The 23,425-nt window shown below is 38.0% G+C and overlaps 1 protein-coding gene across 1 annotated transcript in view; it reads left to right on the forward strand.

The window, feature by feature from the left end:
* Positions 1-23,145, forward strand: part of MTX2 (metaxin 2) — a 31,640-nt gene extending 8,495 nt beyond the window's left edge. Inside the window, exons 2-10 of the mRNA XM_058840104.1 lie at positions 4,525-4,572; positions 5,563-5,609; positions 16,549-16,621; positions 17,910-17,986; positions 18,731-18,823; positions 19,510-19,548; positions 19,948-20,073; positions 20,677-20,753; positions 22,658-23,145. Of these exons, the coding sequence (XP_058696087.1) occupies positions 4,525-4,572; positions 5,563-5,609; positions 16,549-16,621; positions 17,910-17,986; positions 18,731-18,823; positions 19,510-19,548; positions 19,948-20,073; positions 20,677-20,753; positions 22,658-22,868 (791 nt within the window). The 3' untranslated portion in view covers positions 22,869-23,145. The remainder of the gene's footprint in view (positions 1-4,524; positions 4,573-5,562; positions 5,610-16,548; positions 16,622-17,909; positions 17,987-18,730; positions 18,824-19,509; positions 19,549-19,947; positions 20,074-20,676; positions 20,754-22,657) is intronic.
* The last annotated feature ends 280 nt before the right edge of the window (positions 23,146-23,425 follow it).

Genomic DNA, 23,425 nt, shown 5'->3' on the forward strand with positions numbered 1-23,425 from the left:
AGCTTTAGTTCAAAGTGAGATGTGTAGGCTTCAGGTGAGCTGCTGATCCCCTGCTGATAGTGGGATTCAGTACTCGAGTGTGTCTTCTTACAGCATATATATGTTCTTTTCTCTTACTGTCCCAAAAGTATTTGGGTAGATAAAGTCTTACTGAAATGTCAGTCTGAAACATCTGGAAGCATTGAAATCAAATTACTAATTGAATGTCTCTCTCTGGTCTTAATGTTGATCAAGTAAAACATTTCACACAATGTGAAAATCTGAAAAGTGCACCTAATGCAATACACCTTTTGTGGCAGAGAATTTGATGTGACTGTCATGACTCATTCTGTGCTATGGAAAGTTTTTTTTGAGAGCAAAGATTATGTTTTTTCTAAGTCATTTTCTCGTATGACAGGTGAGGAATTAGGAATCTGTTTCAGTGCTTACAAACCCGAGTACTTAAAGCTCCACTGGGAACATGCAATACACCAGTTCACAGAATTTTCCTCTAATTTGACAATTAAAAACCCTGTTATCACTTTGAAATCTTTAGCATTTTCTATGCTAAACTGTTAATAAGTAAAACACTTAGACTAACAAATACATTTAGCTTAGTGAAATTTTCATGCATTTTTAGTCATCCACAAAACCAAAGAAGATTTGGTGTAGGTTTGCTTGCTGTTTGACTTCCCCACTTGTTGGGGTGCTGTGTCTGCTGAATTCTCAGTGCCCAGGAAAACAAGGCTTATGTGTGGTGATGTTGTCTGTGCCCATGTCCTTTTAATTCTCATTTTGCTGTTACTTTTGAATTCAAGCCCTTTTCAGACAATGTTAATGGAGGGGGGATACAGGGGGGGGAATAATCCCACAAATTGTTTCCCATAGGCTGTTTCCTATATCTGGCATTATTGTTTTAATCAACAAGCAGTGTGGTAGAGGAGAAGCAGGGAAAGACAATAGTATGAGATTTGATTGTCCTGAACAGCAGACAATCCACATGAAAGACTAAATATTTGAATTTGTTAATCATGGGAAAAGTTTCGGTAGGGTGGGAAAACAATTTTTACTAAAGACTGCAAGCCTGAGAGACAGACCCATTGAAAACCACACAATAGTAATTCCTCTGATTATGGAGGCAGAAGGAAGAATGAAATAGTTCCTTATTCCTAAGAAATGTAGAGAAGCTCTTCCTGTAAGGCGTGCTTCCAGGCAGTTATTTCATCGTGTGAGCAGCTAATGATAAAAATGTCTGTTGCGTAGGATCTAACACAAATGTGATTCTGTGTTGAAAGCTTCTGAAGCTGAATTGACATCACATTTGTTAATTTTCTCTTTATATACCAAGTGCCACAGTAGCCGTGGTTAGCAGGGAAATGAACGTCTACAGACCAGAAGATTATAGTTGCCGAAGGATAAACTGGATTTGACTTCATTAGTGCACAAATGATAAGTTTGTGAGGAGTTATTATAGCATTAATCAACTTGATGGATTGGAAATATGACAGAACTGAAGCAGCGTGTAATATTAGTGCCTATTATTCTACAAATTATGTCTTCACCTACATTCATAAGGCAAGAGTCATTGCTGCACATTAAGGATGTTACACACTTTCTCCTCTTGTGGAGACATGTGACAACCCTTCAGTGATTCCTCCTCCTCTTTTCCCCAGCAGGGCTCTGGTCTCTCTTAGCTGCATGTTTCCATCTTGGAACTAATGGAAGGCAGCATGGGAGCTCGTGCTTGAATTTAGCTTGTATCTCATGAACCTGGACCTCTTATGTAGCAGTGTGTATTTAAACTTCTTGCTTCATCAGAAATAAATGTTTCATATTCTAGACATCTTGGAATAGGGAGTATGAGTAGCAATTCTAAAGTATGGGACAGATAGTGAATGGGTATTTAATTATTTGATTTCAAGAGTATTGCAAATGTATTTGTACCTCTGGTATTGCTGAACACGATCTGCATTCAATTCTGAATGCATACTGCAGAATTTGTTTATTTTCTAGGATATGGATAATAACATGTGAATATTAATGGGAAACTGATAATTTTAAAAGCCAGTCTGTATAGAAATAGTGAAATCAGTTACCTTTGATCTGCTTTGCATGCAAAGAACTGAAGACTAGTAAGGCTTGTGAGCATGTGTCTACCTTATCCAAACATGGTCAGAATTGTGACCTCTCTCTGGAGACTGTCAGGTGCCAAGTGCAGGGTGTATTATTCATTTTCTTAAAACTGCTGAAATTTGGAGTTTAAGGTGTACTCATAATGAAGGCTGAGATTGTCATTTGGCTGCTTGTCCTTGTTTCACTTACTCATCACAAACACTATTAGTGCACAGCTATACTGTGAATGAGTGAATGCAAAGGCTTTAAACTACCCTTGTCCTTTCCTTCCTTCAAGTTAGGTGTCTGCTCTTATGTACTAGGACTGTGGGATAAGGACTTGGTGTCACCACTTATAAAATTAGGGTCTGCAGATATGGTTCATGAAAATACCTATGTGATAAGTGGATTGTGGAAGTAAGATTTAAGCTGGAAAGGGCAAAAAAGATACAATCTTCTACTTGTATTGTAGTTTATAGCATGGATATGGCATGCCTTAGCAGCAGTTTTGGATTTGGTTTTGGATTCTGTGTGCCAAGAAGCTGGTGTGTGTGTGATTATATATCTCTATCATCCATGGCTGTATATAGCTTAGTGCCAAAATCAGACTGGAATTAGAATCTGAATTTCTTGAAACACACCTACCTCTGTTGTTGGAGAAGGAAAAGCTTGCTTTATTTTTTTGGTCCAGAAATATTTCAGCCATGTACTTGTGTAAAAAATAGGTGATTTCCAGTTTAGGCTGGAATCCAAGAATTAGTTTTAAATCTGACATTTCAGTCGGTAGAGGATCAGGCAAAAAGTTTCAGTAGGAATGGGCTCATGCAATTGAAGCTCTCTGTACCCTTTTGGGCATGTAAAAAGGATGTTTTCACTGTCTAGCTGGAACATTTACAAGATCACTGTAACAGAGTCCAGAACTGGTAAATTTGCTAAAATATAGCAATAACATTCTTAATTTCCTCATTCCATTTGCTCCTGCAAGACTTCAGTGGACTTGAAGAAATGTATATTAGATAAATTATTTTAAATGCTTAAGATTGTAGTACTGCAGACACTATCTTAGTTTCTTTTTATTTAAAGATGTAAATGTACTTCCTCAAGAATTTTTACTCCAGGGCAAAACTTTAATGGCGGGGTGTAAAACCAATAGCTGCTACAATAAAACATAAAACATTTTTTCATGACACTTAAATGTGATTAGTTGCTTTCTCATGCCCATACTAGTATCACTGTGACAGGCTCTATGCCTTAATGTTAGAGGCAGTGACCTTCACAAAATGTGTACAGTGTTTTAAGCCTTACATTCTGTGTGACTTCCATAAAGTTAATACTTCATGGGTATCCAAAAGGAATGATAGTTAGAAAATCGTGCACTTTTTTAGTTTGAGTTCTAAAGGCAAAGATGCAAAGCCTTACTTAAGCCAGTGACATACTTATGCTTGATCCATGCATAGCTATTTATAGACATTATTGTTTTAAAAAATAATTTACATGATTAGAGCCTAAATTTTGTTCACAAATGGCTATTTTGGTAGAAAGCAAGGTTTGAACTGATATTTAAAAACAGATTTTTAATCAGACATTAACAAGGTGTGTAATGGATACAAAAAATGTGATGAACAGTTACCTTAATGCTACCATTAATGGTAAATTGGTACTGATTATTATTTTTACCTTCCCTCACATTCAAAGGGTGTATGATTGATTACACACAATGGTTCTCAATTGGAGGATGTGATTGTCTTTTATTTCCTTGCCTCATTTTTTTAACAACTGCTCAACTGTTTTGAGCTGATGATTCAGTTTGTTGAATGCGTATTGACATTTCCATTTTAGGGTTGAGCAGTGCATAACTTAAAGCAATAGGCAGCTCTGGTCATCGTGGTGGGCAGAGTTCTGACATGTCCTGGCTCTGTGAGTATTACATAGGACCTTGAGGACACAACTTTAAAAGGCAAAAAGCTTTTCCATTTCCCCAAAGCATTCTTCACACTTTGTTTGGAGGTTTGTGCCTCTCTTCCTGTGTCTTGTTCTGTTCTCTCCAGAGCTTTTTGTTTAGTACCTTAATAAATAGTTGCTCTCTGGAGTTGCCAGAATTAGGATGGGAATGTATGCAAGGATATCTTTATGGTGGAGGGAAAATAGCTTCATCAGTTGCTTCAGAATTACAAGGCCACTCTGTAAAATAGCTTGAATTTTAGCTCTTCTCCCAACATTACATACTGGGACTTTTTTCTCGTTGATGTCTCCCTGTGAGCAGGGAGAAGTGCAGGAGGAGAGAGTGTCAGTGGGACATTTTTAGGGCAGGTTAAATATTGCATCTGCACCTTTGCTGTCTAAATTCTTGCTCTGGGTAACATTTGTGTTCAGTTAGCATTTGCAAGCAAATTGGTATTCAGCTTGCTTAATTAATTTCTTCTCTTTCCACAGCCGCAGAGCCTTGGCCTGAAAATGCTGCGTTGTACCAGCAACTGAAGGGTAGGTACACCGGTTTTGGCAATTAATAATTACCTTATTTTTAGAAAACACATTAAATATGCACTAAGATAATTAACTGCAAGGAAGCACAGAAACTGTTAAAATAATCTTTTGTGTTTTTTGTTTGGTCAGAGGTTTTAGTTATGCTTGCATCTGCCAATATAAACCAGCTATTCATGGCCTATAAGGTCCTTGGTTTATTATTGACTCATTATATTGGCTGCTGTAGCCAGTGTAAAATGATGTGGTTGCAGGCACAGTTGGCAGATTTACTGCACCAATAGCTGAGGCAGCAGATTTTTGAAGTCTTGTGGTAAAGTGGGCTCTCAGTAAAAAGGAACTGTTAAAATGTATAGGCTAGGATGGTTCACTCTCCCTTTAGCAGCTCTTCATATATCATCAGATCACATTATGGCCCCCATTTGGGGCTCAGCAGCCTGCTACAGTTGTCAGAAGACTGCAAAGTAATGAAGACTAATAGGTAGCAGCTCTAGTCTTCTAAGCATGGAATTTTTATTGCAGTGAACTTGTCATCTTTCTTTTGTGTGACAGACCTAGACACAGTGTGCAATATTAGCTGCAAGCTGCTTTTATAGGTTTCTGAATACTTTTACTTTTTAGCCAGAGGAGGTATGAAGATACGATTTTATTTAACTTTGATTAGAAGGAGAGTAATTGGCATAAAAGGCTTTTTTTTGTTTTTTTTCTTGTAGTGTTTCTTATTGAACATTGGTGGTAATACATGATAAGTGCAATTGAATTTGCAGGAGAAAAATTCCTAGTATTTTTTTTCCTGTTTTTTAATATTAATATCATAGATTTTCTAGTCCAGCTGCATAATAATTATATATGTGCTCCTTGTTTTATGCTTAAGAAATGCAACCCAGAATGGTTTACAGTTACAGGTCAGTTGCTAAATGGGCACTATATTTTTGTAATTGTGTGGTTTATTTGTTTCTTCTTCTTTTTTTTTTTTTTTTCTTTCAACAGAGGAACAAATTTTGCTTTCTGACAATGCATCTTCCCTTGCTGTTCAGGTAAATTATCATATTTTCTAAACTAAAGATGTTAATGCAGTTTTATTTTTTGAATTATTATCTAGCTAACGTAACTATATTTAGTGAAAAGATTAATTTAAGAATTATTTCTGCCAAAACCAATGACTTGCTTCCTGCCTATGATTTGCTTTACATTGTTATTGAAGTGCCAGAGCCTAAAGGATTTTAGGGTTTTGAATGTATAGTGCTACACTTTGTATTCCTCTTTATGTTGGTCTCTGTACAGGATCTGCTTGCCTTCCTACTCTGGGAGCTGTGCATGGTTCATAACTTTTGTCACTTGCTATGCATGTTTGTCTTGTAGCATCTTGCATGATGTTTGCCAGTCATTTAATTCTCATGGCTAATATTTCCCCAAACTCAGGGCATATTTGCTTCATGCTATGAGCATCACCTCTTTCTATGTCTCTGGTAGGTTTTTTTCAGTTTCATCATGTGTACAGTCTGGAGCTCCAATGTGGTTTTTAGAAATAGTCCATATAATTGACAAACTTGCACTTCTAATTGACTTAATAGCACCTCTGTGGCTGTGAAGTCCATGTAATCTCCATTAACCTGTTAGGTTCAGTAACCCCAAATCTCAAGGGGACGTTTTCCCCATTAGTAGCAAAGGCCTGGCTGTCAGAGTGGTGGGGAGCAGGATGTCTGAAAGATTCTTGTCCTTCAAAGCAATTTTGTGGCTGCTTTGCTTAGCAGGGAGTTGCACTGTTCCTGCTTCTTGCTTTTTGTGTGTGGTCTAGCTCAGAGAAGCTTCAGCAAGCAGTCTTTGAGGACTGTCCAAAGAGGTCACATCTCATTTACCAAAAATAGGACACTTGGAGATTGTAACTAATGTTACTGGTAGAAAGGTTAGGATCATTTGATCATGGTAGCTACTTCCAGGATCTCTTAACTTTTTTCCTTCCTGTCTGGCACTCTAGGAGATAGCTCTAAGTGTAAATTCGATCACAGCAAGAAGATAGTTTTATCCTTTGCTGGAAAGAGGATTCATCTCTGATACACCTAAGAAATGGGGCAGTGTTTATTTGTTTGAGTAGTATGTTTTATATTGTGCTTCACAGCAATAATTTTTTTCTGTTGCTTACTTGATCTTAGTGTCCCTTTTTACCCCAGCAACTGTATTTTTGGGGGTTCTCAAGAATTTTCTTCCTGTCTAGTGATACATGTATGCGTGGCTTGTATTTAAAACACAAATCCCCCTCCAACTCACCAACAAAATAACCCTAAAATTTCCTTTTCTAATGCATCATTTTTCTTTACTGTTTCTACTACATCGTTATCCTACACATGTCACTTAGATGATAAATTAACTATAATATATTAAAAATCCTTGTTTTTCTTCAATATTCTCTAGCTGGATAGCTGATAGTAGCCATGACTATAAATATGGCTCTGCTCGATATCTGATCTTAAACTTTATAGAATAATTCTGTATTGGGGAATTGTATCAATTTTTAAGAATCTGTGTAACATGATTGTGATGGTGAAAGAATAACTATTCTTGGTGTCTTTGATCCATTTTGAAACGATACTAGGATACGTGGTGATCAGAGAGGTTTAAATACATCAGTGTGTTTTGTGTAAGAAATTTGCTTTTCGTTTTGATGACAGCTTGTTTGGGTTTTTTTTTTAAGGGGGTGGTGGGAGTTGGGGGATGTGTGTCTTTCTCAAAATTTTGGAATGGGGGATAGGAGGAGAAATAGGAGCTGCTACCTAGGACTTCTTTCTTACCACTGTCGTTCTTTTTCCCTCTGTTACTGATTTGGGGCACATCAATACCACCAGAGCAGATACCTAGCTTGTTTGTGGTTGTTGAACTTCCATCTGGTGAAAACATCAGAAATTTGAGTCAAAAGAGCATGTGGAATCAGCTGTCAAATCTTTAAGGAACATGGGTTAACAGCAAGACTGAATGTGCTGCAGCCAGTCTTTCAGGTATTTTGTAAAATCATCTTGTAGCACCTTTTTGTAAAGCTGTTCTCAGGTCTCAGAGGGACATACATGCTGATATCTATGCATAAAATAGCACATACAATCCAGTGTCGTAGTAATTAGTCAGAGTAAAACTTGACTGTTTTAAAGTTGCCAACCCTGCAACACAGATGGCATTTCACATACTTCTTGTTAACGGAGCAGATCAAGCAGACAGCAGAGCAAGTTACTCTCACTGCAGATGTAATTAATGAATAGAGAGGGCTGCAGGTTGAATACAGGAAGTTGGTTGAGCCTTGCTGTTTCAATAATGATTGGACTTCTCATTGTGCAGTAAAATCTGGACTCTTAATAGCCACATGTCAGATGAGAGAAGGGAGGACAGAATCTTCTGGGAATTGCTGAGTAACTGTGCTGGTGCCTTTAGTAGTTAAAAACCAACCAAACACAAAAATCCTTCTCGTCTTGTGGAACTTCTCTGTTGATTCTGGTAGGGTTGTTTATTTTATTTTGTTAGTTTGTTTTTAATTTCTCTTTTGCTCATTGTTTGTTTTGGAAACAGACTAATTTAGCAATTTCTTTGTTTTTTACTGGGTTCAGATTCTTTGTATTTTCTGAAAATACAACGTAACTTCAAGTAGCAAGTGCATTATCTCTGGTACATATTTGTGTTTGCATTCCTTGTTTGTTAACTTGAAGTAGTGTATTATACAGCCAAGTCCACGTGATGATCTTGGGCTGCAAAGCCCTGGTATTGAATGAAATCTTCTTTTCATTTCAAATTAATTGAAATCAAAGGAAAATACTAATCAGTAATGATTATCCAGCTATTGAAAGGAGATTGTAACAGAATGAAGGCTCTGTTCTAGTGAGACACTCAGCCCTCTTCCCATCAATGCTAATGGAAACACATCCTGGGTAACATGACTCATGGTTAAAACCATGATTTTATTGTACAAACCACATATTTATTGTACAGCTACCATTATACAGCATTCCTGCTTATCAGGCTTATCACAGTAAAAAAAGCCACCAAAACCAATACACAAATATATCTCAATAACAAAACAATGCCAAAGCTTTGAGGAGGGAAAAATGGAGTTTGAAGTAGATTAAAACTGAATTACCATAGGAGAGTAAGTATATTTCAGTCTGAAGCAGAGGGCCTTTCCAGGCTCTTGTCTCCTTACTGGTGCCTGGTGCAGGTAAAGCTGTTTTGTTTAGTGTCGTGGTGCAAGTAGTGTGGCCAGGTAGGAGGGAGGGGGTTAATACAGCTGCACTCTGCCAGGCCTCTTGCCTCAAATGGCAGCTCAAAGCATCTCTTGCACTGTTCCAACTTGTCAGGAAGAGGAATGTGGATGTTGAGACTGCCTCTTTTATTACAGGTTCTTCTGGAATCTTTATGCAGTTAGTCTCATAGTCTTGCTCAAAAGGCTGTCTAAAATGTTCAGAATTCTGGAAATTCTGACAGCCATCCTGAGGTTAGAGAGCCTGCAGCTCATTTTGTTAAGATATGTATTAATTGCTTGTTCAGTCAATGTCCTTGCAAATGGTCTTAACATATTCCAGGGAAGTGCTTTTAGAATTGTCTCTTCTTAGCCCTGAATGACAGAAGGAAGTTTGGGCAATTTAAAATTGTGTTACACAGAACAATTTTTTATTTACTTCAACAAGTAATCAAATAAATGTGCAAATCATACATGATTAATTGCCCTTGACAGATTTGTGATTTTTTTTCTCTGTGTGTGTATGAATTGTGGTTTGGTTTTTCTCTAGACAAAACATTAACAGAAATTTGAACTTGTTGCTGAGTCCTAAACAAAAGCTTGGTACTGAAATGAAAATCTGCCAATCCCTTTACTTTAAAGAGAATAAAAGCTGGAATTCTTCATGATGAGAAATGCAGTATCAACGTAATCAATCTAGCAGCATTGTGTTGTTGCTGAAAACATGCTTAAATCCCAAGCTATACAGGTACTGTTTGTGAGTGAAACATCTTTCATACAGTTCTAAGATGAAATTACCTCTGAATGAATAGAATCTTCATTTATCTTCAAAACCTCTGTGCTACCAGTGAATCTACTCTTTCTACATTCTACAACAAGAATTACATTATACCATTAGAGCAGTGCCATGATGCAGTATAAAATAGATTGTTTTGGAGAATGAACGTGGCTTTGCTATAAATTACATTCACAGGTACAGAGGAATTTGTTATTTTGTTTAAAATAGTCACAAATATAATTAAGATCTTAATTTATGTTAAACTACACATGTGGCCATTACCATAACTGGATTAGGAATTTAATCTGTCACTCAAGCAATGATACTGAACAGTTTTCATTTATAACCTTAGACACGCTATTTCAGTTACAGGGACTGCAGCTGTTTGATATGAAAACTGAATTATTCTGTAGATTTGTTCATGGGTTTTAATTTTAAAATGTGTTACTGCAATAAAGTGGAGAATAACTCTTTAGTTGTCATCACATACTGTCCATTGTATGCTCATGAAATAGCACAAAAATGAAAACAGAAAATCCATTTCACTCTTTCTTCCTAACAGTATGTTGTGTGAGTGCCTTTAGAAGTACTGCTGAATAAGAGATGGCTTGGAATGGCTTGTTCTTTATTAAAAACTAATCATGAATGTATCTTCTTCAAATGAAGCTTGGACTGTGCCATCTGAAAGCAGTGTTCCTTATGTGGCGATGTAAATTGTGAACTATTCGAGTCTTGGCATAAGTAATTTCATTCTTGCCTCTGATCTCAGAAACTGCAATCTGGATATGATTTACTTCAAGTTGTAACTCATTTTTAATGAGTGTATGTGTTTGCTTATATGTGTTTTTCTGGGAGGAAACTGTAGGGGAAGAGGAGAGCATTGTGATGGAGCTCTGACAGGGTGATTTACTGCCCAGTACGTGTTGTGTGTCCAACTGATGGTGTCCTTAGCTGGGCAGGGCAAAGAGGAAGGGAGAGCAAGAGTGAAAATCACATCTAAACCAATTAACTCTAGGAATAAATAAAAAACTCCTGCCTCCCTTCTCCTATGCCTTCCCATTGTATTTCATGTACAATCACTTTCCACACTTGTCATCAGAGGAAGACACAACGGCACCCCTTTCTTGCATTGTTCCAAGGGTGGCAGAAGTGGAGATGAGAATGTCAGTCGAGAATGTCAGTCATGTGAGGAGGAAGGGAAGGGTGGGGTGAGTTATCCTGTGTCTGACTGTGGTGTTTGGGCTCTGGGCTTTTGAACTGTGCCAAATCAGTACAAAGGTGATTGCTCTGATTGTTTTTTAGATAATTGAAATCAAATATCCTGCTTATATTTTGAATTTTTAATTCTGTGGGCTTTGACAAGAAGCAAATCTTACATGGATTGTGTCCTTTAAGCAATGCTGTTGTAAATATACTCCATAATTCTGGCAGGAGGTGTCACCTGCCATGATTGAAATGAATGATAGGCATAAGATACTTGATTAATTTTGTAACAAGTGTCACCTCAAAGCTTCCGATCAGCCCTGTTCACATAGTTACCAATACCTCATTCTCTCATAGCAAAAATACGAACTTGCTTGTTCCACCTGATTTTGAAAACAGAGAGGCTCATGCTGTTCTCTGTGAGTATGAGGCAGTGCAATACAAACCATAGTCCTGTGTGGATCATATGCAGTGGGGCAGGAAAGGCACTGAGAGGCTTTACCATACTTTCTTCAATTCGTTCTCCACAACTCTTTCTTTCCTACTCTATAACGGTAAATATTGGGAGGGTAGGGAAGGACAGACATTATTCATCTGGCTGCATCTTTTTGCCTCCCTCTTATCCCTTTCTCCTTGTGGATGTGCAGAAACCTCCCACCTCTGTCTACAGCAGTCTTCCATTAAAAGCAAGGTGCACAGGGGCAGTAGCAGCACCGTGGACTCCATGGTTTCAGTCTGGAAAAAGAGAGGTATCATTGTTAAAAATGTATTTTTCGCATTTCTTCCTTCCCTTTCTGTGTGTTAGGTAATGCTACAGTTAGAGAGGCTGGAAGAATGTGAGAGAGGAGACTGTTAGACTGCAGGAAAGGGGCAGGGAGCATGTGTGGGAGAGAAGCTGACAGACTCTATTAAGCCAAATCTTTATTTTTTAATGCCCTTATCTGTTTCTTGCATTAACCTCATCCAAAGAATGGACACACTTTGTTCCTCTGGTGCTGGAGGAGATCCAGGCTGAGGCCTATAGTGTCATCCTCTTCCTTCTTTGATATTACACTTTCTTCCAGAGAAGAAGGGAGCTGGAAATGTTGTTCCTTGGAACTGTAGGCATCTTTGTGAGGTAGGACAGGCTGTGCTCAGTTAAATGTCTTATTTCTAGTTTCGCTGTTACTGTCTTGCTTGCTGTTTTTCAGTGAATTTTCACAAGGGTGTCATTAACTAGCTTGTGTGTTACTTGGAATTCAGTTTGCCTCTTTCAGTCCTTTTTTACATTGATCAGCCAAATTTATGATGTTAACATAATCTCTGATATACTAGAATAAGACTGGGCCCTTGATCTTTCAGATTGCTCAGTTTCTGATGCTGTGTCTTTGAAGGGGTATTGATATCTTCATAAATCTCAGCAAAACTGAACTGGGGTGGTTTCAGCCTTCAATCTCTTGCCCAAAAGCACTCAGAGGAGCTGAACACACTCCCATTTGCTCACAGAAAAAGATTTCTCTCACAAGAAAAGCAAGGATAACTTGCGTGCTCAAACTGTGTATGTGAGGTACCCAAAGGGAAACAAGATGTTCTGAGCTGAAGTAATCAGTGTTCCATGGCATCTTTTATCAGAGTTGGAAGCCATGGTGGTCTCATACCATCTGCACACCAAATGTGCTGGTTCTTGAATTCTGCGTGAGTGGTCAAAAAGGGAACAAATCCTCCCTTGATCACTGGGCTAAAGCATGTAATGAGATAAAGACTCAGAGAAATTGCTGCTTTGTCCTATATTTTTTCTCTAGGCTTTCTTTGATCTGCTCCAGTATCAACTGTTTTGGTAATAGTTCATGCCACTTACTGTCTCACATCAGTTATTGTCTAATATCTAGCATACCTACTTGAATGCGTCAGAAAAAAATGTCAAGATTTTCTGGCAGTGGGTATTTATAGGAATGCATTGGTCACAATCCTTGTCCATGTTTTTTTCTAAAAGAAACTCTAATTTCCATAAATATGGAATGCATTCACTGTGCTTGGAAAGTCAAAACCACCTGTCTTATTAATGCTAATAATTTCCAAAGCCTGTCAGCTGCATCAATGAAGCAGTGTAAGTACTTATAGTAATGCAAATTGCAAGGTTTATTTCTTAGGCTGAGTCCTTCTAATCTGGAATGGTACTGTATCCTTTTACTGATGGACAGGAATTTTTTAGTTAACTTGAAGGGTGTCCAGTGGACCATTAGTTTAAGCTGAAGCAACAAGTAGGTACTGGCCTACTTCTCTAGTTAATTAGTTAAGCAGTGTAGATTCAATAAGGATTAAATTTGTCTTATACTGTGGACCTTTCCTTTATTTTGCTGTAGAACATTACGTAAGGAGCACTTAAAGTCGAGCAGGTCATGCTTTGGATACAAGTCACAGCTCATAACAGACAGACATAGTGGTCTTTTTATTCCCTGGGCTTCTATCTTTTTAAAGATGCAATAGCAGGGATTTTTTAAAAATTATTTTCTTAGATTGATTGTATTTTATATTTAGGTTATACTATTAATATTACATCCTATATTACATATTTAGGTTTATTTCATCACTCATCTTAAAGCCAGTCCTAAATATAGACAAAAACTGAAGTGGAACAGGTCTTGGCATAGGAGTGCTGAAGGGGGTTGCTGGAAGAAGCCTTGTAAAGCTGCTGAAGGGGAAGCTCCAGTAGTCAGTGGTCACTGTTTCAGAACCTTGCAGGAAGACTGATGTGGTAAATTCAGTACTAGATGAGTTTATCCAGTTCTAAGCCTGAATCATTCTTCTCAGTGTCAGTCCTAGTCTCTCATTTAATAAAGCATTCATTAGAACTGAAGATGAATATTCCAAGGAAGTTTTCTCAGGTGTATGATTTGGTGTTTACTTTAAAGTCTTCCTAATTTTTTTTTTTAATTTTGATTTTTTTAACTGGGGGTAGACTAAATGATTTCTAACATTACTAGAATCTGTGGTCTATTATCAAGAGTAGCAAACATGTTTATGTAGTTGATATTTATTTCCACAGTAGAGCTCAAATCTAATTTATCCTTCTCTTCACAAAGTTCAAAAAGGCACATGAACAGTTTATTTGCATTTTTGAAATTACAAAATATCAGTGTATTCTCAGTCCTCTTTGTACTAGGCCAGAGACTGAGGTGGAGTTTCCCCTCCAGTGTAAAAAGAGCTGATACTCCTTGGAGGATGATTATTGAAGAGAGAGAAAGTCAGATGAAAACTAGTGTAAACTCTAACTGAAAAAATTTTCAGTCACAAACTATTTTTTGTGGAAGCCTTGGGCTACATAGGAGCCTACGTACAATACAGTATACAGTGGGCAGGAATCTGAAGCAACTGGTGTGACCTAAGTGTTCTGTGCAAGCATGTCTCATTTTTGATATGCTGATATGAAAAAGTAAAAATAGTTCTCTGATTCACCTCCCGTTGCTTAAATGTGTCTCTGCACTTGCAACCTTTTAATTTATTCATGTGTTGCCCTAACTCCAGTGCAGTTCAGACTTTCTTCTAAACTTGCAGCCTGAATAGCACACGGCAGTTACAAAATTCATTTCTGCAGAATTGCAGAGTTAATTTAGTGCCTTACTGTGAAAGAAATTAATTCAGTAAGCCTGGACCAGTGATGAAATTCTTCAGAGCTGTTGTTCGGTGCCATCTGTTCCACTGCAGCACAATACTGTTGAGAATATGGTGTTAGCTACTGGTAGAGCTTTCAGAAGAATGAAGGCTGTGTACCAGTTGAGTTGGTGTATATTTTTGGTGTCCAGCAGTGGCGTAGGAGCATGTATGTGATATAAACCAAAGCCTGCGTTGTCTCTTAACTGTTTCTGAAGAAGTTGTATATGAATCTCCAGTTTGGGTGGAAGACATGATACGTGTAACAGCAGCTGGAGCAGCATGGACATTGCCAGGTCCTGCAGAGCCAGCAGGCAGACGAAGAGATCTAGGACTGAGACAGACCAATGCCTTAAATGACTTAAATTACTGAAGAATTAGTCCTTCAGGTATTCTTATTGTTTGCATGGAGTTTGTGGTACCAAGGTAGCAAGATACTCAATTTTTGATGTATTCTGATGGGACCACAGACTTGGTAAGTGATGTGCTGTCAAACGTGGCCAGTGCCTTTATACTTTCTTGGTGATGACTGCATCCTTAAGCAGTAATAGAGGTTCTGTTTAGGATGAAACACTCTGAGGTCTAGTGCAGGACCTGAATTATTTGGCTGATACTGACCATGACTACTAACTACCCTCTCCTTATGTATCTCTGTCCGTATGTGTATGTATAGTAATAGACTCCCTAGCAGAGCTTTTAGTTAGTTAGGCTTAGTCAAAAGATGTAGAAATCCATGTTTCTGATGTATTTTGTAGAGCCCTCACAATTCTGAGGTGGGCTCTTTTCACCTGTAATGAATGTCTCGTGTAGCAGTTTGTGACTATCATTTCTTTCTTTAAATTGAGATTTGCATTTGAGTCAGTTCATGTAAACATGCAAGAAGCAAATAACATAATGGACTGTACAATTCTTCAGTTTGGTGGGAAAAAGACCAAAGTTTTTGGCTTTTTTTTCCCTGGATTGGTTTACAGTTTGGATATAAAAGCCTTGAAGAGCACAGGTGAGAAGAGAGGAGCTGTTTGGGTTATTTTTTGCTTCCTTGATACTATAGAAACCACAAAATTAGGAACAGAGCTGATGACAGAGTTAGATCATTACTTAAGGTTTCATCTGGTGCAGAGATGAGCAAATATTAAGGTTAAGGTTTAGGTTGCTTTCATGCGTGTGATTAGAGTCTGAGCAGCTAAAGCTGTGAGAGTGTGTTTTACTGCCAGATCCTGCAGTCGGAAGAGCAGGGTGGACACTTGTGTAGAAAGTGCTGTGTTACAGCAGCATTTTTCTTCATGGTGGGAGTCTTATTGCTCTAGGCCTTTTGTACCTCAAGTCACATTGTATAAATGGGCAAAAGAATAATTTTGGAATATGGAATTGTGACCTGTCTTAATTGCAGAGATAAAAATGAAAGATAGGACAGAGCTGAGTTGTGAGAGTCTCTAGAGATTAAGAGATTCCTTATTTGCCATGTTCTGTCCAAACTGCAAATATTTTTCTTGACATTTTGGAATTTCAACAGAAACAGCCTATGGATTTTGTGGTAGGGGCAGGTGCTGGCAGAAATTGTTATCCTTCTGAGAAAGCTTTGAATCTAAGAACACAGGTAGAAGGAAACAGTGAATTGATCACTTATGGTCTCCATGAATCCCATAAATTAAAAATTTGTCCCAAACCAGACTTGTGCTTTTACAGCATCAATGAGCAACATTTTTGGCAGCTATTGTAATTATAATGTAGGAAGGTGCCATATGTGTTTGCCATGTTACACAACATTACCTTGACTAGCCAGCTTTAGCCAGGAGAAATGACTACTGTGGTTTTCAAAAGGGGCAAAATGTCACTCAGTTCTTTATAGACACAGCACTAATTGTGTCTGTCAGATACTGCTTCTTTGCCTGTCTTGAAAAAACAGCAAAAATAGATGAAACTGCATTAGAAGAATTCCAGTCAGTGTTTGAATCATAAACAGTTGTCTAATGAAGTTAAAATGCCTTTTTTTTTCTTTTACTTCTTCTTTCTTCCTAAAAACAATATGCAAGGAACTGTACTTCATAAGTGTGTGCTAGGAACCGTCTAACACAGTCAAATGTGTTGAGAACACCACATTTGTTTGCCACTGTATTAATGCTTTTCAACTGTGACTCTTTGTTTCCAGGCCTTTCTGCAAATGTGCAATCTGCCAATCCGGGTGATTTGCAGAGCAAATGCCGAGTACATGTCCCCATCTGGTAAGTGTGGCCTTCATTTAGATTACTGTGTTATACCTCCATTTTGATACCATGGCAACTCTGCCTTGTCTTGCTGATAACAGTCGGGCAGTGCTACTGTGTGTGGGTTGCCTTTCCCCCTCCTCTGCAGTTTCTCCTCTGCAAACAATCAAAACAGTGAAATACAAAGTAACACTGGCACAATGTGTACAACAGAACCTGAATAAAGTGTTCAGACAGTTCAGTGCCTGGTGGAAACCTCTCAAATGTCCTAAAGCAGAAAGACATATGTGTCCAAAAGTGGCTTTATTCTGCATCCAGGGAATATTCCTGGACTTGCTGTTATATTTTCCTATTGCTGGAATGAAACAATACTGGAGAAATGTTCTCTTTTTACTCTGTCTGGGAGTTGATTGCCAGGATACAAGAGACCAAAGGGTGCATTGTCACTATTAAGGGTGAGAGGTGATTTTAAATCTTCCTCAGATCCATGAGACTGTCTGGGAAAAATCCAAAGCCACCACCAAAAAGTTAAGCATTAGAAGGGTACACAGCCTATTTTTGTTGGAAGTGACTGCCTAAAAATGCCCAGATGCCAGCTTCAGAATATTGCCTACGAATCAGAGAGAATTATAGCATGCTGGGTGCCGAAGTCTGGCCTCCTCACACTCTGTCCCAGATTTTTGCTGTGTGAGGAGGTCCATATTTACTGATTACCTGGCTCTGGCTGATGACTGCCGTATGGAAGGGCCTGTCAGTCAGTATACATCTGCCAGCTGTATGGGTTCTACTGCTCGTACTGATATTTTCAAGCAGTGAAATGAGGCTATTTAAAAAATACCCCAAACCAACAGTTGCTTGATAGGAGTGAAAATCCAGTAAAATATGAAGGTATATGAATAATCTGTTAGTAAATAGAGCTTTGAAATGCTGAATCCAGGCATACAGGAACATCTTGCATGTGCAGAACAGGACTGGTGACAGTTACATGCTGTGGCTTTTCTGCCACTCACACGTCATGCCCACACTTGCTAGCATCTAATGTTGTAATTTAGGTCTGAACACTTCCTTCTTCTAAAAATAAGGAGCACAAGACGGAAAATGGTAGCACTTCAATTTTAAATGTAGGCAGAATTACATGTATACTTTTTGCCCTTACTCCTGGAGTCCTTTACTGGTTTTACTCACTTTTACTCACTTTCCTCGTTTCCTTTCTTTATATTGGTTTAATGATAATTCAGAGATAATTCCCTTCTCTCTTCTCCATCACCCTCTGTCTCATTACTATAAGACATTTCTCCTTTTACAGGGAAAGTACCCTTTATTCATGTGGGAAATCAAGTGGTATCTGAACTTGGGCCCATAGTCCAGTTTGTAAAAGCCAAGGTAATAGTACATTGTTTTCATTAATTAGTGAATGTTAATCCTGCTTAGCATTGCTCTGATTTTGTGTGCTTTTGTTACTGAATTTGTTAAAACAATATAGGAATTTAGTGCTGGTTTAAAAGAAAGATATTGTGGAACAGGAATTTGTGAGGTGGAAATGTTTTTCTTTGTCATTTCCTCAAATCTGCAAGTAAATTCTGTGCAGGATAGCTGCATATCAGTGCCAGTTTCTGAGGCTGTTTTTCTACATGCTTTGTCTCTGGGTCTCAGAGGTCTTAAAACCCAGAACTGATTGTTTTAAATCCTGAAAAGTTCCATTCAAATTTGCCCTTATTCTCCCACCCCGCCCCCCCTGCCCTCCCGTCTATTTAAAAAAATGCCATGTTTTAACTGGGAAGGTGAATCTGTATCACAAATGTAAATTTGTGTTTACTTCTTGCCGTAGGGATACACTGACCAGGAGGTTGTATACTTCAAAGTGTATTCACCTATAACTGATAATAGTCTAAATTTCTTGTAGATTAGTTTAGATTTCTTATAGATTAGATTAGTTACGTTGTGATGATTTGGTTTTAATTGTAAAGGATACTGTATCTAAAAATTTCATATGAATTTATTATTGAACTATGTAAGAGATTAGAATCTGAGCCAAAGCTCATTGATATTAAAGGTCCTTGGGTCATATGCTGCTGAATACTCCAATACTCGTTCTTACATGTGTGTCTTTTTTCTTTTCCCCATTAGGGCCATTCTCTCAGTGATGGATTGGATGAAGTCCAAAAAGCTGAGATGAAAGCCTACATGGAATTGGTCAATAATATGCTCTTGACAGCAGAGGTACAGCAAACCTTAGTAACTCCACACACTTACATAAGTGACTGTAGGCAAGAAAGCTCTAGGATTTTTCCCTGTAGTGGAAATAGTGCTGTTCTCAGATTAGGTCATCAGCTTTTGAGGTGAAAGGAGAGAGGAGTAAATTCTCCTACACTGTGGGTTGCTTGCTGACCTGTTCCTGTAGCCACGTGTGATTCCCCTCACCTATGTCAAGTGTAGAAGTAACTGACCGGAAAGTGCCAGTGGTTGTTGGGGTCCAGCTGGCCAGGCACCCTGCTCTCACTGTCCCCATGAGCATGCCGTGCATGGGGAAAGCCTGGGATCCTCTGTGCTGCCTGTCTGTGGCAGTGCAGGTGACTCAGTCCTGGTGGGAGCGGTGTTGGAAGCGCTGGGAGATGCAGGTGACTGAGGAGCTGAGGGCTGATCACCTGTGCCTTGAGTTGGGTGTGATGTGGGCAACGGGAGCAGGCTTTTGGTCTCAGCTTCGTTTTGGTGCTGGTGAAGCAAGGACTAGCAAATGGGCTTTTTGCCTTCCAGTTTTAATTTCTTTTGTACATCAAGGGTCTAAGAGAAGAAATGAAATGGAAATTTTAATCTAATTTAGAAAAGAAAATTCTACTAGTGAAAAATAATCGTTTCTGTATTCTCCTTTATTAGGAAGTTTTAGTAAGTGTTCTTTCTTTTCCTAGCTCTATCTCCAGTGGTGTGATGATGTTACAGTAGAGGAGGTGAGTGGTTCCACAGCATTTATCTTAATTAAAATTTAATGAGAAAACACTTTTGCTCACAACTGCAAGTCCCTACTCATAAATGAAACATGGGGGTTTATACCATTAATGATAAAGTCTTTCCACTTTAATTTCATTGCATACGCATTTTAGGGAGGCCGTGTTACTGGAGGGAGCCGATTGCAGAATAGATACAGGTTTTCTTTATGTTTCTGAAAAAACAGTTTTAAATAGTTATGCTTCAAACAGTAGATTCTGTGCAAATAGTTACAGCATACACAACTGCTTTTCTCTTCTACAACTCCTTTTCTGAGAGAAATATTTAAATATCTGTTTTGTTCAAGAGGTATCTGTATTTTCTTGTAATATAATGCAGTACCTTTCTCTTTTTCAAAAAAGATTACTCACCCAAGGTATGGCTCTCCTTATCCGTGGCCTCTTAACCGCATTTTGTCCTATCAGAAGCAGTGGGAGGTTAGGCGAAAGATGAAAGCCATCGGATGGGCTGGAAAGACACTAGAACAGGTAAGTGTGAAAAGTGAACCTTATTTCTTTACCCTGTTTTCCTTTTGATTTGTTTTCTTTTATTTTTTTTAATAGGCAGTGGAGAGTAGCATGTTCCTGAAACAGATGTAGTGAAATGTATATTCTGTACTTTAAACATCTTCATGAGTCAGGTTTGCCTTCAGCAGCAATAAATCATAAACTATGTGCTGCCTGATGGGGTGGGAGGAGGGATATTTTGCCATGAGTGTACAACTCTGTCAGTGTTAGTTTAGACCATAGCCCTGAAAATAGGTTTTAAGTTATGTGCCCTGCTTCCTGTATGATGCTGATAGGCACTCTTTGTGGGATTGTGGCAGGTTGTGAGGTTTAAGTCAGTACCTTTCATTAAACTCAGTTATAAATGTTAGGGGAAGCACTTAATCAGAATTGCCTTGCATCAAATGTTGGATTAAGTAACACTTTGCTACCTGCCTGCTTTGTAGGTTTGGCTGACTTTAACAGCTTTTGATGTTACATGTTACATTCTTGTTCCCACTGTGGGTGCAAATAGAATAAAGTTATTTCTTGCAATGGTGTTACTTCCTGACAATATGGATCTTCCTTTCTTGTGTGTTTTGATAGGTGCTTGAAGATGTAGATCAGTGCTGTCAGGCTCTCTCCCAGAGATTAGGAACACAACCATATTTCTTCAATAAACAGTAAGTTACTCTTCATTGAAATACTGCATCCAGAAATGCGAGATATAGGTATATACCCACATACATACAAATGTATTTATATAAAACTCCTATTTTATTTTAATGCTGTGTGATTAGTTGCAAAAATACAAATGTGTGACTGGAATCTGAACTTGAAATTTCAGAAATAAGTATTTTAAAAAGGTTTTAAAGGGAAAGCTTCTGTGAGTTTGTTGTATTTATGATTTCGTTTTACTTCTGGTTGTCTTCTCTACAGATTCTACCACAACTTATGTAGGCTACAAATGTACACTTTGATATAGTTAGTTTCTTATTAAAAATGATACATTTAAAACTTTACTTGTATTTCTTGGGGAACATTCTCTGCTAGAGGACTGAATGTATGTTGTGCCAACCTGATCAGGACAGTTTATCATAACACCAGAAGCAGTTCTGAATGAACTGAATTAGAATGAGGGTGCCTGTGAGTTCTAAGAACTGGGGGATAAGCTAGCTGGTCCACAAAGAACCAAATGCAAAGTGAAAACCAAGATTCACATTGCCAGGAGAGAAAAAAGAAATTACCTGACCTCCAGGGAATGCCCTCTGCTCTCACCAATTTCTTTCAATTGCAATATGCTCTTTTAATTTTTTTCCCCCTCTCCAATAATTCACTATTTTTGAAATGTTACTGACTTAAATAACATCACATTAGCTTCCTCTTGTCTCCTGTGCATAGATCAGTCTAGAAATGCTCAGGTCTGGATTTCAGTTTATTACATTTGAACAGGGAGATGTCTTCAAATGGCAGTATTTGGTTACTTTTCTGCACTGTGTCTTTGCCCCTTAATCTGTTCCAAGTGAGACTAGTTGGGTAGTGTTAATTCAGGTGATACAGAAATATGCCTTATAGAAGATGATTTTGAATTGCGTCTTCTCCTACTCTTATTAAACATAGTATCTCTTAAATTTTCTTTCTGTACTTCTAAAGAATTGTAACTTGAGAAATTTGTGTGGTTGGTTGTTAACCAGGCTTTTTTGGTACAGTTTCAATCTTTAAATTTTTTAGCTGTCTGAAATACTACTACTGAAGTATGTATTTTTAGTCCAGTAGTTTTCAGTCTGTGACTTCTGTGAGTCTTTGAGAGGTAAATAAGAAAAGCAGCCTGTTTCTGACAGATTCAAGTTTGTTATATAGGGGTCTGTATCTCCACTGGAGAGTGCTTAGTGATCCACAAAAATAAAAAGGTGGAAATTTTATCAGTTAGGAAAGCTTCATGCTGCATATACTGAACATTAGTAAAGCAGGACTCTGAACTTATTAATACATTTGAAAAAAAATAATTATTTTTACATGGACTGCTTATATACATGGACTACTTTAAGGTCCAAGATGACAATTCAGAAGGGTCAAACCTAAAACATTCCCAAAATATCTATTTTCTCAGAAAAGAGATGTTTTCAGCTGCTGCCACCGTGGAACTCCCTTTCTTGTTGGTTGAATAGTTCCGGATTGTTGCAGAACACAAAAAAAAGGAATGGGAGTCATAAGCTTCTGCTATAATAGGTGGATTTTTTTAATACACATCTGCAGAAGAAAAAGAAGAGCCACAAAACACTTGATAAGCATTTGCCCTTGTTATGGGATTAAAAGGTGGAGCATGGCTTGAAACTAGATCAGTAAGTCTGTCTGATCTAAGAGATGTTATTTCCACATTTCCAAGCTCCCTAAGGCAAGGAAAATGCCATCCTGAGAACAAGCAGGTTTCTTAATATACCCTATACACAGATTTCATACATTTGATTTAGCCTGGCTTGATTTCATCCCAGTTCTTAGACTGCATGGTTATATAAAGCTTACTCAGAACAGCATGGTTTTTCTTGTTCAGGACTTGTTCTTTTGTTTTTGTTTTTTTTTTTTACAGACCAACTGAATTAGATGCTCTGGTGTTTGGACATCTGTTCACAATCCTTACTACTCAACTAATCACTGATGAACTCTCTGAAAAAGTGAAGAACTACAGTAATCTTACAGCATTTTGTCGGCGAATAGAGCAGCAGTACTTTGAGGGTCATGACAAAGACAGCTGTACAGTTTCAGCCCAATCTTCCAAGAGATCATCGTTGCTCAAATAAGCATGGTGCTTAGGGTGGGTCACATTTCAGTTTTGGGTTTATCTTTGTTAAATAAATTGATTTTGGGAATGGGATAGCATTTTGAAGCTGCCAAATTGTTCTGGAGTGAGAAAAAAATGTTAGCTACAGTATTTGTCTTGTAGAATATTCTGTACACATTTAAGTTGAAATGTTTGTATGAGTGTTTCCATTTTATTAGCCTGTATGCCACTTACTGTAAAGTGACCTTGGAAAAATATTGTATCTATTTAAAAAAAAATAAAACACTGAAAGTTGATCTCTGATCTTTCTAAATGCCTTTTTTACTAAGTTTAGTGTCTGTGTAGCTCACGAGTGGGATCCTTTTGGCAGGACACTTGGAAGAAAATTGTAAACTACTTAGAATTATTAGGCTGGGAATGAAAGTATGCATTAGAGATCTTAAAGTTTGTCTGCCTCAGCTAAAACTTATTTAGAAATTGGGTGAAAAAAAATGTCTTGGACCTCTGTAGCACACAACTCGTGATCTTATTCAGTCAGTTCCTATTTTTGTGTCAAAGTTGCTTCTGGCTGTCAGT

Source organism: Poecile atricapillus, chromosome 5 (assembly GCF_030490865.1).
Source record: "Poecile atricapillus isolate bPoeAtr1 chromosome 5, bPoeAtr1.hap1, whole genome shotgun sequence".
Classification (NCBI taxonomy): Eukaryota; Metazoa; Chordata; class Aves; order Passeriformes; family Paridae; genus Poecile; species Poecile atricapillus.